This window comes from Bombina bombina, chromosome 1 (genome assembly GCF_027579735.1).
Source record: "Bombina bombina isolate aBomBom1 chromosome 1, aBomBom1.pri, whole genome shotgun sequence".
NCBI lineage: Eukaryota > Metazoa > Chordata > Amphibia > Anura > Bombinatoridae > Bombina > Bombina bombina.
This window is the reverse complement of record NC_069499.1, coordinates 431,250,995-431,268,702: the sequence shown is the minus strand read 5'-3', so window position 1 is coordinate 431,268,702 and position 17,708 is coordinate 431,250,995. Positions and strand designations below refer to the sequence as shown.

Genomic DNA, 17,708 nt, shown 5'->3' with positions numbered 1-17,708 from the left:
ATGGAACGTAAACTAAAGTAATAGCAAACATTTATGCTTAAATTAGAGATTTTTTTTATACATATCTAGATTTGCCTGCCTTGTTGTATGCTGCCCCTACAATAAATGAGGCACAACTTAAAGTAATGGTAAATTTCAGATTTTAGGAATGTTGCAATGAAAAATATATGTGTACAATTAAAACTGCGTATTTTTTTTATTTAAAAAGTGAATATATATTTTACAATAAAAAAAATATAATCCTACTTGATATGTACTGTTTCTCTGCCCCCCCCCCCACCAATTTCCTCTTTTGGCTGGACTGTGACATAGAGAACAGTCCCACCCACTTTCTAAATAGGCTTCCTAAGGGGTTTTAAAGGGCTGGACTTCAAGAGTGTCATTTGACACACACACATTTGGAATTCATTTGGAATTGTCATAAAAAAGATTTAATCCCAGTGGGCCAGCATAACATTGTAATAGAGGAATTACTATAGGCAAGGATTTAACCCTTTTCACTGATATATTAAAAATAAAAAAGGTACACATATACGGCTAGATTATGAGTTGTGCGTTAGGGTAAAAAAGCAGCATTAACAGGTCCTAACTCTGCTTTTTTACGCCCGCTGCTATTTCGAGTCTTGCAGGTTTAGGGTCACCGCACACTTCTTTGGCCTTACTACAAAACGATTTACGTAAACTTCGTAAAGTATTTTTTCTATGGGACTTCCATAGCGCCGGTATTACGAGTCTGTCCTGGGAGGCCAAAAAGTGAGCGGTACACCCTATCCCGTCAAGAGTCCTAACGCATTTAAAAAGTCAGTAGTTAAGAGTTTTATGGTACAACGCAGTAACATAAAACTCATAACTAAAGTGCTAAAAATTACACTAACACCCATAAACTACCTATTAACCCTAAACCGAGGCCCTCCCGCATCGCAAACACTAAAATACAATTTTTAACCCCTAATCTGCCGCTCTGGACACCACCGCCACCTACATTATATTTATGAACCCCTAATATGCTGCCCCCAACATCGCCGACACCTACATTATATTAATTAACCCCTAATCTGCCGCCCCCAATGTCGCCGAAACCTACCTACACTTATTAACCCCCATTGTCGCTGCCACTATAATAAACATATTAATCCCTAAACCGCCGCACTCCTGCCTCGCAAATGTTAAATATTATTAACCCCTAATCTGCCATCCCTAACATCGCCGCCACTTACCTACACTTATTAACCCCTAATCTGCCGCCCCAACCTCGCCGCCACTATACTAAATGTATTAACCCCTAAACCTAAGTCTAACCCTAAAACTAACACCCCTAACTTAAATATAATTAAAATAAATCTAACTAAAGATTCCTATCATTAACTAAATTATTCATATTTAAAACTAAATACTTACCTATAAAATAAACCCTAAGCTAGCTACAATATAACTAATAGTTACATTGTAGCTAGCTTAGGGTTTATTTTTATTTTACAGGCAAGTTTGTATTTATTTTAACTAGGTAGAATAGTTAATAAATAGTTATTAACTATTTAATAACTACCTAGCAAAAATAAATACAAAAGTACCTGTAAAATAAAATCTAACCTAAGTTACAATAACACCTAACACTACACTATAATTAAATAAATTAATTAAATTAACAACAATTAAATACATTCAATTAAATTAGCTAAAGTAAAAAAAAACCCTACTAAATTACTGAAAATAATAAACAAATTACAAGATATTTAATCTAATTACACCTACTCTAATAGCCCTATCAAAATAAAAAAGCCCCCCCAAAATAAAAAAACCCTAGCCTAAACTAAACTATCAATAGCCCTTAAAAGGGCCTTTTGCGGGGCATTGCCCCAAAGTAATCAGCTCTTTTACCTGTAAAAAAAAATACAAACAACCCCCCAACAGTAAAACCCACCACCCACACAACCAACTCCCCAAATAAAATACTATCTAAACCTAAGCTCCCCATTGCCCTGAAAAGGACATTTTGATGGGCATTGCCCTTAAAAGGGCAGTTAGCTCTTTTGCAGCCCAAACCTAACCTAAAAATAAAACCCACCCAATACACCGTTAAAAAACACCAACCCCCGAGGGAGGGCGGAGCTAGCCAGCCTAGGAGATGGCTGCTGTGTGACTGAGCTCCTGGTCCCTTGCTAAGTGAGAACATAATTGGCGATAGCCACCTTGCACTACTGGGCTATAAACCCTTAAGATGTGTCCCGCTTATCATGGACTTTGATTTGTAGCCCTTACTTTGCCCACCACAAAGGTTTAGCCTGCACAGCCGACGCTCCAAGCACACACAGGCCCAATGTGTAACGGGCCTCATCGGAAGATAACCGCACAGCTCTAGCTGCCTAAGACAACAAGAATGTGAGGCTTCATATAAGGACAGCTCCGGTAAGATCACTGAACACACACAACACCTACCCTTTTACAACCGGAGGCTTATACAGAGCAACGGCAGATCCGTAACAGGCCGCATCCTGCGCTAGAGTTTGTTGCGCACTTTCAACAACAAGTTTCGATGCGACCTTCCCGCAACAGCACAAATACATTAAAGAGCGAAAAGGAAAATCCAGTAAAGCACCCTCTAAAAAGGGGATATCTAAAACCAGTAGCTAAGAAGCTTAAGCAGAAAGTCCACAATAAAGGTAAATAGTAGGAACACTACAAATACCGCATTATATGTGCAATCGCAATGGAACTTGGGACTGTTTGCCACATACTCCCTATTCAAACATCTATGTGAATATAAGCTTGTACCACTAGTCTCTGTTGAATAGGAGTATTACTCTCAGCCTTATGTAACCGTAGCTGTTATCTCTATTGCCTTCATCTGCTGCACACAATAGCTAAGAATAAAGGATTCCCTTGTACCATAGCAGTTCTATCTAACATCTTTTAAAGCTACAGTGCCCGCAGCTAGACTATACCACGCTAAATATTCTAGCTATGTCTCCAAAAAAAATCAGCAAATCTGGCAAAACCACTAAGCATCTGAAAGCGACTACTCATTCAGTAAATAACTACTTCAAAGCATTAGAAATCAAAACAACTGCTCCCATGGAGGAATCCCTTCCAGAACAAAGATCAAATCAAAGCTCATCTGATTCTGAAAGCGACCAGGTTCCAGATAACATCACAATACCCTCAGCTCTGTTCAGATCAATTCCATCAAAGAAGGATTTTTCTTCCCTTGTAGCTGAGGTCAAGCAATGCATTAAAGAAGAAATATCAGAGCTCAAAAAGGACATATCAGATATAGGTAATAGAGTTGAGTCACTTGAAAATATACAGGATTCACAGGCGGAGGCTATCTCTGAACTCCAACATACCATACATAAACAAGACACCACCATTAATGAGCTTGAAGATAAGATAGATGATGTCGAAAATCGCAGTAGACGTCATAATATTAGGCTGCGGGGAATACCTGAATCTGTTTCACCATCTGACATCGAACAATATCTCCAGGAATTTTTCAGTACACTTAAAAAAGAGGACACCCCCTCAAAAATCAGCCTGGACAGAGCACACAGGGCATTGCGCCCCAAGCCACTAGCTGGGCAACCACCAAGAGACGTTATAACCCGCATCACAAATTTTCAAGAAAAAGAGGAGCTGATGAGGTTAGCCAGAGAGCAGCAACCTATTAAATATGAAAATGCTGAAATCCAAATGTTTGCAGACCTATCACAAAGGACCCTCACAAAAAGGAGGGAGCTCAAACCGCTTACAATGCTACTGAGGAAATTTAACATCCCATATAGGTGGGGCTTCCCCTTTCACCTACAGGTCCTCTGGAAGGGGAGACGCTTCACCTGCTCTTCCATTAAAGACATCCCAAACATCTGTAAAGACCTGGACATTCCAAGGCCTCAAATGGATGACACCTCCACACCTCAAGAAGATGGCACTAACCCAAGGAAAGCACCACCACTACCTCAGCGGGGAGAATGGAGACAGGCATCCCAGAGAAGAAAACGTAAATCCCCACAATCAGATTCACCATCACTTGGTGACAAGGGGTGATGAAACCCCGGCTTTCGTTTGGACATATCCTTGCCTGATCACAACTCTTATGAGGAAGTAATTGGCCTGAAAAAGGTTCTGGTAAACCTATATATTTTGTGTCTTAGAGCTCCTAGAGCTGCTAACATAGCCTATTTAAGGTTAAGGTTAAACTGTTTATTGTTATCTGATGTTGACTTTTAATATTATTGTTCTCACTTAGTTGGGAGTATGTCTCCCTATTGATAGAGATATGTTGTTTACACTGCTGTCTCTAACTACTGTGTTCTATTCTTTCTCCCTTTTATATCTATTCCCTCCCCTCTTTCTTTCTCTATATTCCCCTTTTCTCTCATATAAGCTCAAACTGTCATTTTTGAATGCCTCAGAATGTTACGTATATCAATACATATCAGGTTCACCAACACTCTAGAATTTAATGGATAGCCGCTCACGACAAAATTTAAACATTTTCACGCAAAATGCCAAAGGCCTAAATTGCCCCAATAAAAGAAGAATAGCTATCCTAGACTTGCAAAAAAGAGGAGGGCATATATTATTTCTACAGGAAACCCATTTTAAGGGGAAATGTATCCCAAAATATTTCTCCCCGCACTACCCTCAACATTTCCACAGCACTAATCCACACAAAAAAATCAATGGGGTTAGTATTTTAATTCACAAATCGATTCCTTTTACCAAGACACAAGTTATAGGCGATAAAGAAGGCAGGTATTTATGTCTAAAAGGCCTCCTATACGGTAAGCCAATAACTCTAATCAATGTATACGCTCCAAACTCACACCAAGATAAATTCCTAACCTCTGTAGTTGACTTAGCCCTTAAAGATGCTAGGGGATCACTAATAGTATCAGGAGATTTAAACTTTCCCCTTGACCCTACAGTGGACTGTTCAAACCCTATTACTAGAGCCAAAACACCAAACCTGCATAAAATCTGGCAGAAACTGAAACTCCTCGGCTTACATGATACTTGGAGATACTTTAACCCCCATAAACTGGACTTCACTTTCTTTTCTCACCCCAACCGTAACTATTCTAGACTAGACTATATTCTAGTAGATCACCTACTCCTGTCACATACCATACACTCATCCATAAGCCATACAACATGGTCAGATCACTCCCTCGTTACCTGCACCATACACTGGCCAACAGCCCCTCTCAGGGATTTTCAATGGAGACTTAATGACTCCCTTCTACTAGATCCTGCTCAAAAAGAATTATTTACGGAACATATATCCTCTTACTTCTCCACAAATGCGACTCCAGATATTGCAGTGGGCACCCTCTGGGAAGCTCACAAGAGTACAATAAGAGGTGAGTTTATTAAAACTGCTGCCCAAATTAAAAGGAAAAGTCGAGAAGAGATCAATCTCTTAGCCACAGAAATTGCAGATTTAGATCTTAAACACAAATCTAACCCCGATGATAATTCCACTCTAGAACAGCTCATTTCTAAACGAGAAAAACTCAATTCTAAGTTACATATTAAATCACAAAAACAACTTCTACATCTACAACAAAACTTTTACCGAGAAGGAAACAAATCTGGCAGACTCCTAGCCAGGGCATTAAAACAACAACAACAAAAAACCTATATCCACACCATTAAATCGTCAGATAATAAACAGTTAGAAGACACCAAATCCATAGCCAGAGAATTCAAAAAATTCTATCACAAATTATATAACCTTTTCCCTCACAGAGACCCCCAAAACCATATATTATGTTGTAATAAATACTTAGATAATCTACCCATTCCCAAACTAAACGACGATCAACGTAAACACTTAGACCATCCCATCCAGACATCAGAAGTATTAGAAACTATAAAACAATTAAAACAAAACAAAGCCCCGGGACCCGATGGTTTTACAGGCTTATATTACAAAACTTTTGCTCCGCTCCTAATCCCACATCTAACAAACTTGTTTAATTCCATAACAGAAGAGTCACCTTTCCCTGACACCATGATGCAGGCCAATATCTCGGTTATAGCTAAACCTGGCAAACCCCCAAACACCCCGGCGAATTTTAGGCCAATATCTCTGTTGAACATAAACCTCAAACTCTACACAAAGATATTGGCCTCCCGCCTCAACCAAATTCTACCATCCATTATACACCAGGACCAAGTGGGTTTTATACCCCATAGAGAAGCAAAAGACAACACTGTCAAAGTTCTTAACCTACTGGAATACACTACTCAGACCAAGACACCGACTGTTTTTTTATCCACAGACGCTGAAAAAGCTTTTGACCGACTGGACTGGACATACTTACTTTCGACCCTACAACACTTTCATATCCCAGATTCTTTTATCCAAAAGATTTTTGCACTTTACTCAAACCCCACAGCACAGGTCAGGATTAATGGCACTCTTTCAGAGCCCTTTGAGATCCGCAATGGCTCTAGACAGGGGTGTCCCCTCTCACCGCTTCTTTTCGTTCTTTCCCTTGAACCTCTGGCTATCAAAATACGTTTAAACAATCAAATCCAAGGAATAACTATCGCTAACCAAACACATAAATTGGCTGTCTTTGCAGACGATATCCTTTTGACCCTTACAGACCCCATAATATCTCTACAACAAGTGATCCCTGAAATAACACAATTTGGGTCAATTTCAAACTTCCTAGTTAACATGACCAAATCAGAATATTTACCCCTAAATTTAACAACTCACACTCTCAATATATTGAAATCAACATGCCCCTTTAAACAACAATCTAAGTTCCTAAAATACCTTGGTATTTGCATTACCCAAAAATGACAGATCTATGTAGATATAACTATGGTAAGCTGATCACAGAACTCCAAACCCTTACATCCCAATGGCTCCCAAAAAACATATCTTGGCTAGGTAGAATACAAGCTACAAAAATGACCCTCCTACCAAAAATCCTATATATTCTTCAGACTGTTCCAATACCAGGTACGCAAAAAGATTTAGACACCATGCAACGAATTATAAACGACTATATCTGGAAACGCAGGCCCCCACGGATAAATAAAAACACGTTTTTTAAACCCCCTACTGAAGGGGGTCTGGGTGTTCCACATCTCAGATCCTATAAACTTGCCATATCCCTACAAAGAATACATGAATGGTATAAACTAGTTACATCTCCCCAGAAAAGTTGGGTGCAAATTGAATCTGACCTAGCAACAACATGTAATTTACATTCTGTCTGCTGGAACCCAGCTTTTTTTAACAAACACTCCATCTCATCATCCTCACTTTCCAATGGGACTTGGTCTGATTGGAAACAAATCTGCAAAACGTCAAATAAAATATCATCCCGTTACTCACCCCTTACCACACTACTGCTTAACTCAAAGTTCAAGCCAGGTACCACACTGGATTGTAGCTCTAATGTAGACCCCCTGAAGCTCCTTCCTATCCATCTCCTAATAGACGAGGTGGGCAACATCAAAGATAAATCCCAATTGGACTTATTAGGACACCCATTCCTAACATCTTGGTTCCGTGTACACCAAATGAGACATTACATAATGTCACATAGGTTTAGAAGAGAGTTGACCCGTCCACTTACATCATATGAGCAAATATGTACTTCACAAGTAGCAGTGAAGGGAGTAATTTCCAAAATATACAAACTAGCTGTACAACATCACTACCCAGATATTCCTTCTTATACCAAAAAATGGGATAATGAGCTACATATTCAATCACCTGCAGGGTCCTGGAAAAATAGATTCTCCAATCTTATGCACTCAGGACACTCGGCCCAAGCTAAGGAAACAAATATTAAACTAATAATGAGGTGGTATCTTACTCCCGCCAGAATTAAATACATATATAAACACTCCTCAGGATCCTGCTGGAGAGGGTGCTCTCAAAGAGGTCATCTCTCTCATATTTGGTGGGATTGTGATAATATCAAAACTTACTGGATGTCTATTTTTACACATATTAACAAAATTTTAAACATCCAACTTATACCTAGTCCAGAGCTTATAATGTTGAGCCACCCCACTGAAATTACCTGCAAAATAAGAAAGCATCTGTTCCAGATATTACTCAACGCAGCTAACCAGCTAATACCGAGAAAATGGAAGTCAGCAGTCACTCCTACCATATCAGAATGGATAGCCTTGGTGGAAAAAAACCTTTTGCTAGAAAGATTTCACTACTTAAAACTGAACCAATTAGCACTCTACCATGACTTAATGTTTATATGGGAATCATACAAATTCAGTAGATAACACTAGTAACATTACTTGATGGCGCAACTACAGATTCTTGAGAGCATAAAATGACAAGACCATTAAGCTATACCACCCTCTTTCTTTTCCCCTTCTTTTCTCTTTTTTCATTCTATTTCTACTTATTATAAAGAGCATGAGACAAAATACCACGGATATATAATCTCAAATTGCATTCATGGCACTAAACTGCTGAGAATTGAACTACGGATGCCTCCCCATTTTGAAAACTTGGGAACGTATAAACTGAATACACTTGGACTTAGATACTCTGAGACCCCAAGGTCCTTAGCAAAAATGTGTAGAGACTTGAAGCTAGGGGCATCCTGAAAAAATTTATTTTGTATCAATGTACATATCAATAATCTAATTGTATTACATCTCACTTGATCTCTGCCTTTATTGTTGTTGTAATGTTGTAAAATTTAATAAAAATTAATATATAAAAAAAAAAAACACCAACCCCCTGAAGATCGACTTACACTAGCTTAGGGTTTATTTTATAGGTATTTAGTTTTAAATAGGAATAATTTAGTTAATGATAGGAATTTTTAGTTAGATTTATTTAAATTATATTTAAGTTAGGGGGTGTTAGGGTTAGACTTAGTTTGAGGGGTTAATACATTTAGTATAGTGGCGGCGACGTTGGGGGCAGCAGATTAGTGGTTAATAAGTGTAGGTAGGTGGCAGCGATGTTAGGGATGGCAGATTAGGGGTTAATAATATTTAACTAATGTTTGCGAGGCGGGAGTGCGGCGGTTTAGGGGTTGATATGTTTATTATAGTGGCGACAACTTTGGGGGCAGCAGATTAGGAGTTAATAAGTGTAGGTAAGTTGCAGCGACATTGGGGGTGACAGATTAGGGGTTAATAAATATAATGTAGGTGTCAGCGATGTTGGGGGCAGCAGATTAGGGGTTCATATAAGTATAATGTAGGTGGCGGCGGTGTCCGGAGTGGCAGATTAGGGGTTAATAAATATAATGTAGGTGACGACAATTTTGGGGGTGGCAGATTAGGGGTTAATAAGTGTAAGATTAGGGGTGTTTAGACTCGGGGTTCATGTTAGGGTGTTAGGTGTAGACATAACTTTTATTTCCCCATAGGAATCACTGGGGCTGCGTTACTGAGTTTTATGCTGCTTTTTGGCAGGTGTTAGACTTTTTCTAAGCTCTCCCCATTGATTCCTATGCGGAAATCGTGCACGAGCATGTACGACCATCTCACTGCTGACTTAAGCAGCGCTGGTATTGGAGTGCTGTAAGGAGCAACATTTTGCTCAATGCTCACTTCTTGCCTTTTAATGCCGGGTTTGTAAAAACCTGTAATACCAGCGCTGCAGGTAAGTGAGCGGTGAGAGAAAACTGCTTGTTAGCACCGCACAACTCAAAACGAAAAACTCGTAATCTAGCCGATAGTATTTTAATGGAAAAGATTACATATATGGCATTTGATTAGCTAAAGTTTACAATCACTTTAAAGACCAAAATAAAATAAAACAAATTGATAGAGTTTTAATTTACAATATTAACTGAAATTGCTAAATTCAAAAGGGAAAGTAACATCAAAATTAAACTTTAATGATTTGGAGCTTGCAATTTATTCTCTTGGTATCCTTTGATAAAGAGTAAACCTAGGTGGGCTCAGGAACAATAATAAACTACTGGGAGCTAGCTAAACACATTTGGAGAGCCAATGAGGCATATATGCAGAGCCACCGATCACCAGCTTTTTCCTGAACCTATCTAGGTATGCTTATCAACAATGAATACCAACTGAATAAAGTAAATTTGAAATTAGAAGTAAATTGAACTGTTGTTTAAAACCACACACTCTGTCGGAATCATACAGATTTAATTTAGACTTTAATATCCCTCTAAATGCAAGTGTCTTACTCCTAAGCAAGCAGGAACCATATAACCTTGTGTGGTAAATAAACTATTGTATTTGTAAGATGCTAAAAGATGAGCAGACCCAAAAATCCCGTTTTGCCATGAAAATGAAAAGAAATTCTACCTAAAGGTAACTCTACCACTTTTAAACCAAATTGCATTTGTATTTTTATACAGGTGATAAAAATATACAGTGAGGATGGAACAAGCAGAGCTCTAGAGGTGCCAAATGATATTTCAGCTAAGGAAATCTGCCAGATGCTTATACATAAGAACCATTACGTCGATGATCAAAACTGGACCATGTTTGAGCACCTTTCTAACTTGTGCATAGGTACTACAATTATATTATATAGTAAGAATACATCTACCTATTGCTATAATAATATTTTCTCCTACAACATTCTGAATTATCTATACTATAATTACGTTTGTAATGTCCGTCACCAATTGCGCACGCATCCTCAAAGGAACCACCCAAAAAAAACAAAAATAACACTAATAAACCTATTCTACCCATTGCCATTTGTATGGGAATTTCCCTTAAAAGGGCATTCAGCTTTTTGTCACTACCCTTAAAAGGCAGTATTGGCAGCATGTCAAACTCATGTTAAAAATTACACTCTACAGGACACCAGGAGATTATCCGGTGGGCCACAGCAGCTGTTTAAGGGGGTGGTGCTGCAAGTGAGGCATTGCAGCTATAAAGCTTCTCTAGATCAGTGATTTGCAACCTTTTTTTTTTGCCATGGCACACTTTTTTACATTAAAAAATCCTGTGGCACACCACCATCCCAAAATTTTACAAAATCACACATTGTAGCCTAATACAGGATATATATATATATATATATATATATATATATATATATATATACACACACACTGTACTGTGCTGTCATGTCATGCCTCCTACAAACTATACATGACATATTGATTTGACAGAGGGACACCCCCGCACTGTTGTCAGTCTGCCGCGGCACACCTGAGGATCTCTCACGGCACACTAGTGTGCCCCGGCACACTGGTTGAAAAACACTGCTCTAGATCACACTATGGATAATTATTTCCTCAATGTGAAAGGGAGTCATGGAGGAAATATGGTTGTAATGTACCTATATAACGACAATATTGCATTTTTTTAATTACAAACCGTTTAATTTTGAAGAAATAAAATTAAATAGGGAAAGGAGTACACAAATAATTCCCTTGAGATAAAAAGGTGTGTGTACATTTTGTGGCTCAATAGGAAATAGGGCTGATCCTTATAGTTTTCCAGGGCTTGTTTTTATTCCCCGTTCGGCCCTTGGTACTCTAGCAGTAATAACTTACAGAATCGTTTTTGCAAAGCGTGTATGCTGTATTTGAATTACACTTGTGTGCTTTCCTAGTGTTATTTGATCATTACACTCCTATTTCGGCTACTGCTTTAGTTATATGAAACTTAGGTAGAGCTACTCCAAGAATTTATTTGACTGCACAACATATTTATTGTTTAATTCCTTGGTCAGAGCAAAGTTTTTAACCCCTTAGCTGCAGCGCTTTACATATTAAGCAGTGGCCGATCTTTTTTTCCAACAAAGGGTTAGTGTAGAACTGAAAACTTAAAAGGACAGTAAGCAACGTGTAATAACAAGATATTTCTGTTTTCTTGCTATAGAATAAAATAGCAACCAAGTCTAAAGATTTTTAAAACAAATTAACATCTTGTTTGCAGCAAATGTTTTTAATTGCCAAACTTCACCCATCACTTACTTTATCTGGAGGAGCCAATCCAATCTTGCTTCTTGACATGAGAAGGCATATTTTAAATATATTTTTATTAATTAAATAAGCTTACATCAACTGGCAAAAGAGAGAAAAAAAAATAAAGAAATATAGGTACAATCATCATTACATAGAGAGTCAGAGTACCATACTGGATATTAGTGTCCTGTGAATCATCCTCTAGGGAACAGAGATTCTGTAGTCCATAAAGAGTAGACACAATAGTATCATCATATATATAACTTTCAAACTTTAGGAAACCTAGGTATCAGATTGTACAATAAGACTGTATCACAAATATCAGTAAAAATAGACAAATCATAGTTATACGCTAAGAATGAACGAACAGTACCAGCTGTCATAAAAGCTTTAGAGTTAACTGTATATATCCCAATAAGTAAAAAAATAGTGATTAGTATAAATGTTCTTCATTGGTTTTAGGTCACAACATAAACCAAACTAGAAAGTGTTAATAAAACAGTGCTGTGTTTACAATCGGCTACTAGGAAATTTCTAATCACTGGTAGTTCTTGAGTTCCAGGTGTGGCAAGAGAGGGGGGATGAAATGCTTAGGTATTCGGTAAACACTGGGGGGGGGTCAGGTAGAGCTTGTTATAAGTAGGGCGAGGTAGGTGCAGGTCTAAGAGGCCAATGAGGACCTCAAGTAGTGTTTAAGTTCTCAGTGTCATCCCAGTAATGAAACCAGGTTTCCCATCTGTTCCAGTATATATCCTCTTTATTTAGGTTGAAATAGGTTGAAATAGAAGCATTTTTCCATATTGGATAAGTAATTTACTGTGTCTATTACGTTTGAAATCCCAGGGGGAGTCAGCTGTCTCCAAGATCTCGCTATGCAGATTTTCATAGCAGCTAGTGATGATCAGTCCAGATATAGATTTGGGCGTTTTGGAAGGCAGGATATGGAGAAGAGCTATCTCTGGTTTTACAGTAGAGCAAGACCTACACCTAGATTTACGAGTTTTGCCTTAACAGGGGTGCGGTGCTAACAAGCAGTTTATGCTCACCGCTCACTTGCAGACAGCGCTGGTATTACGGGTTTTTAGAAACCCGGCATTAACCGCAAAAAAGTGAATGAAGAGCAAAATTTAGCTCCACATCTCACCTCAATACCAGCGCTGCTTATGTTAGCGGTGAGCTGGCTAAACGTGCTAATGCACGATTTCCCCATAGGAATCAATGGGGGAGAGCCGGCTGAAAAAAAACACCTGCAAAAAAGCAGCGTTCAGCTTCTAATGCAGCCCCATTGATTCCTATGGGGAAATACTTTTTATGTCTACACCTAACACCCTAACATGAACCCCGAGTCTAAACACCCCTAATCTTATACTTATTAACCCCTAATCTGCCGCCCTCGACATCGCCGACACCTGCATTATATTATTAACCCCTAATCTGCCTCTCCGTACACCTCCGCCACCTACATTATACTTATGAACCCCTAATCTGCTGCCCCCAACATTGCCGAACCCTACATTATATTTATTAACCCCTAATCTGCCGCCCCCAATGTCGCCGCAACCTAACTACATTTATTAGCCCCTAATCTGCGCCCACAACATCGCCACCACTATAATAAAGTTATTAACCCCTAAACCTAAGTCTAACCCTAACACCCCCTAACTTAAATATAATTAAAATAAATCTAAATAAAATTAATACAATTCACTAAATTATTCCTATTTAAAACTAAATATTTACCTCTAAAATAAAACCTAAGCTAGCTACAATATAACTAATAGCTACATTGTAGCTACCTTAGGGTTTATTTTTATTTTACAGGCAACTTTGTATTTATTTTAACTAGGTAGAATAGGTATTAAATAGTTATTAACTATTTAATAACTTTCTAGTTAAAATAAAGACAAATTTACCTGTAAAATAAAACCTAAACTAAGTTACAATTATACCTAACACTATACTATAATTAAATTAATTACCTAAACTAAATACAATTAATTACAATTTTAAAAAAATAACTAAAGTACGAAAACCCCCCCCACTAAATTACAGAAAATAATAAAATAATTACAAGATTTTTAAACTAATTACACATACTCTAATACCCCTAACAAAATAAAAAAGCCCCCCAAAATAAAAAAAGCCCTACCCTACACTAAATTACAAATAGACCTTAAAAGGACCTTTTGCAGGTCATTGCCCCAAAGTAATCAGCTCTTTTTCCTGTAAAAAAAAAGTACAAATACCCACCCAACATTAAAACCCACCACCCACAAAACAAACCCTACTCTAAAACCCACCCAATCCCCCCTTAAAAAAACCTAACACTAACCCCTTGAAGATCACAATGCAATCAGCCAACAGGATTGAGCTTGCATTCTATTGGCTGATTGGAACAGCCAATAGAATGCAAGCTCAATCCTATTGGCTAATTGGATCAGCCAATAGGATTGAACTTCAATCCTATTGGCTGATTGCATCAGCCAATAGGATTTTTCCTACCTTAATTCCGATTGGCTGATAGAATTCTATCAGCCAATCGGAATTGAAGGGACCCCATCTTGGATGACGTCACTTAAAGGAACCTTCACTCAGTCGTCGGCCGTCGTTTGAAGAGGATGCTCCGCGTCGGATGTCTTGAAGATGGACCCGCTCCGTGCCGGATGGATGAAGATAGAAGATGCTGTCTGGATGAAGACTTCTGCCCGTCTGGAGGACCTCTTCTGCCCTGCTTGGATGAGGACATCTGCCTGTCTGGACGACCACTTCCGCCCGGTTGGGTGAAGACGTCTCAAGGTAGGGTGATGTACAAGGGGTTAGTGTTAGTTTTTTTAAAGGGGGGATTCGGTGGGTTTTAGAATAGGGTTGGTTGTGTGGGTGGTGGGTTTTAATGTTGGGGGGGTATTTGTAATTTTTTTTTACAGGTAAAAGAGCTGATTACTTTGGGGCAATGCCCTGCAAAAGACCTTTTTAAGGGATATTTGTAATTTAGTGTAGGGTAGGGCTTTTTTTTTTGGGGGGGGGGGGGGCTTTTTTTTGTTAGGGGGATTAGAGTAGGTGTAATTAGTTTAAAAATCTTGTAATTATTTTATTATTTTCTGTAATTTAGTGGGGTTTTTTTCCGTGCTTTAGATAATTTTTTAACATTTTCATTAATTGTATTTAGTTTAGGTAATTCATTTAATTATAGTGTAGTGTTAGGTTTAATTGTAACTTAGTTTAGGTTTTATTTTACAGGTAAATTTGTCTTTATTTTAACTAGGATGTTATTAAATAGTTAATAACTATTGTACCTAGTAAAAATAAATACAAAGTTGCCTGTAAAATAAAAATAAACCCTAAGCTAGCTACAATGTAACTATTAGTTATATTGTAGCTAGCTTAGGGTTTATTTTACAGGTAAGTATTTAGTTTTAAATAGGAATAATTTAGTGAATTGTATTAATTTTATTTAGATTTATTTAAATTATATTTAAGTTAGGGGGTGTTAGGGTTAGGGTTAGACTTAGGTTCAGGGGTTAATAACTTTATTATAGTGGCAGCGACGTTGGAGGCGGCAGATTAGGGGTTAATAAATGTAGGTAGGTGTCGGCGATGTTAGGGCCGGCAGATTAGGGGTTAATAATATTTAAATAGTGTTTGCGATGCGGCAGTGCGGCGGTTTAGGGGTTAATATGTTTATTCTAGTGGCGGCGATATCCGGTTCGGCAGATTAGGGGTTAAAAATTTTTATTATTGTGTTTGCGATGTGGGAGGGCCTCGGTTTAGGGGTTAATAGGTAGTTTATGGGTGTTTGTGTACATTTTAGCACTTTAGTTAAGAGTTTTATGCTACGGCGTTGTAGTGTAAACCTCTTAACTACTGACTTTAAAACGCGGTACCAGGCTTGACAGGAGAGGGTCTACCGCTCACTTTTTGGAATACTCGTAATACCGGCGCTATGCAAGTCCTATTGAAAAAATAGGATACGCAATTGACGTAAGTGGATTTGCGGTATTTCCAAGTCTGGCCAAAAAAGTGAGCGGTACACCTGTACCTGCAAAACTCTTAATACCAGCGGGCATAAAAAGAAGCGTTGGGACCGGCCAACGCTGCTTTTTAACCCTAATGCACAACTCGCAATCTAGCCGCTAGTTTTTTGCAACATTGGAAAACCTGTCTCCAGCAAGGACCAAGGGACGGGTAACTCAAATTTGTAGATCCGATCCCCTCTCGCCACTATTTCTCCAACACAGTGGGGATTGGTCGTGGAACATCTATGACAGTCTATATGGGGTAAAGTGCCATCTCAGGAGAATTTTCATATAATTTTCAAGTGAATAAGTGCAGTGTAAGTTTTTTTTGTAAGTGTAATGGCACGAGATATATTCTTATCAGCAATAGCTACTGCCATGTCAAATTCCCATGCTCTGAGTTGCCAAATCCTATCAGAGTTACTAGAGACAAGGATCAGATTATAATGCCATGAAAGGGTTCTAGGAAGTTTAGTCTGATATTTCCAAGTTTTCTCCCAATTAGTTAATGGGCGCCATTCTGATTTAGGGAATCCCCAAGATAGGAGTAATCTATACAGTCTGGTATATTCGAAAGGTATATATAAAAGTTTAAACCAATCACAAAAAACAAAAATGTGAAAATAAATGTGATAGTGGATGTCAAAAGTATAATAACGTTTTTAATAAAAGATCCAAAGATCTATAAAATATATTCAAATATAAAGGATATGTCCAGTAAGTGATGTGATCAAATCTGATGGTCTTGAAAAAATCCTCAAAGTGAAAAAAAGAGAAAACAATATAGTGGCCTCTAGTTGTCAAGCTCCGTATGTACCTGCCTTCGCCGGCCCCAATACGCTCGCCTAAGCTCACCTCACATTGCCGCCGCGGACCTAAATACGCTCGCCAAAGTTATAAAAAAAGCTGTCAAAAAGCCGCGCACCAAGTACGGGGCGATGAGCAGCGGACTGTGATAGTTATCACTCATCCGATCTCGCTGCTCTTCGGCTTTTCTACAGCTTTATTGGTACCCCTGTCACTAAGCACTCACACTATAATATACTGTTCTACCCCCTATACTGGCTCCCCCGAAGCCCCCTGCAACTAAATAAACTTAATAACCCCTAAACCACCGCTCCCGGACCCCGCCGCCACCTACGTAATACCTATTAACCCCTATCCTGCCCCCCCTATATTGCCGCCACCTATAATAAATTTATTAACCCCTATCCTGCAGATCCCTTACCCCGCCGCAACTAAATAAATTGTTTAACCCCTAAACCGCCGCTCTCGGACCCTGCCGCCACCTATATTAAACTTATTAACCCCTAATCTGCCCCCCCTACACCGTCGCCACCTATAATAAATTTATTAACCCTAATCCTGCCCCCCCCATACCGCCGCCATCTATATTAAACTAATTAACCCCTAAACCTAAGTCTAACACTAACCCTAACAACCCCCTAACTTAAATATTATTTTAATAAATTTAAATAAAAATTACCCTTATTTACTAAATTAATCCTATTTAAAACTAAATACTTACCTATAAAATAAACCCTAAGATAGCTACAATATAACTAATAATTATATTGTAGCTATTTTAGGATTTATATTTATTTTACAGGCAAATTTAAATTTATTTTAACTAGGTACAATAACTAGTAAATAGTTATTAACTATTTAATAGCTACCTAGATAAAATAAAGACAAATTTACCTGTAAAAGAAAAACTAACCTAAGTTACAATTACACCTAACACTACACTATCATTAAATAAATTATTCCTATTTAAAACTAA

At 38.2% G+C, this 17,708-nt stretch overlaps 1 protein-coding gene across 1 annotated transcript in view; it reads left to right on the top strand.

The window, feature by feature from the left end:
- Window positions 1-17,708, top strand: part of GRB14 (growth factor receptor bound protein 14) — a 171,984-nt gene that overhangs the window by 32,225 nt on the left and 122,051 nt on the right. Inside the window, exon 2 of the mRNA XM_053698386.1 lies at window positions 10,344-10,500. Within this exon, the coding sequence (XP_053554361.1) occupies window positions 10,344-10,500 (157 nt within the window). The remainder of the gene's footprint in view (window positions 1-10,343; window positions 10,501-17,708) is intronic.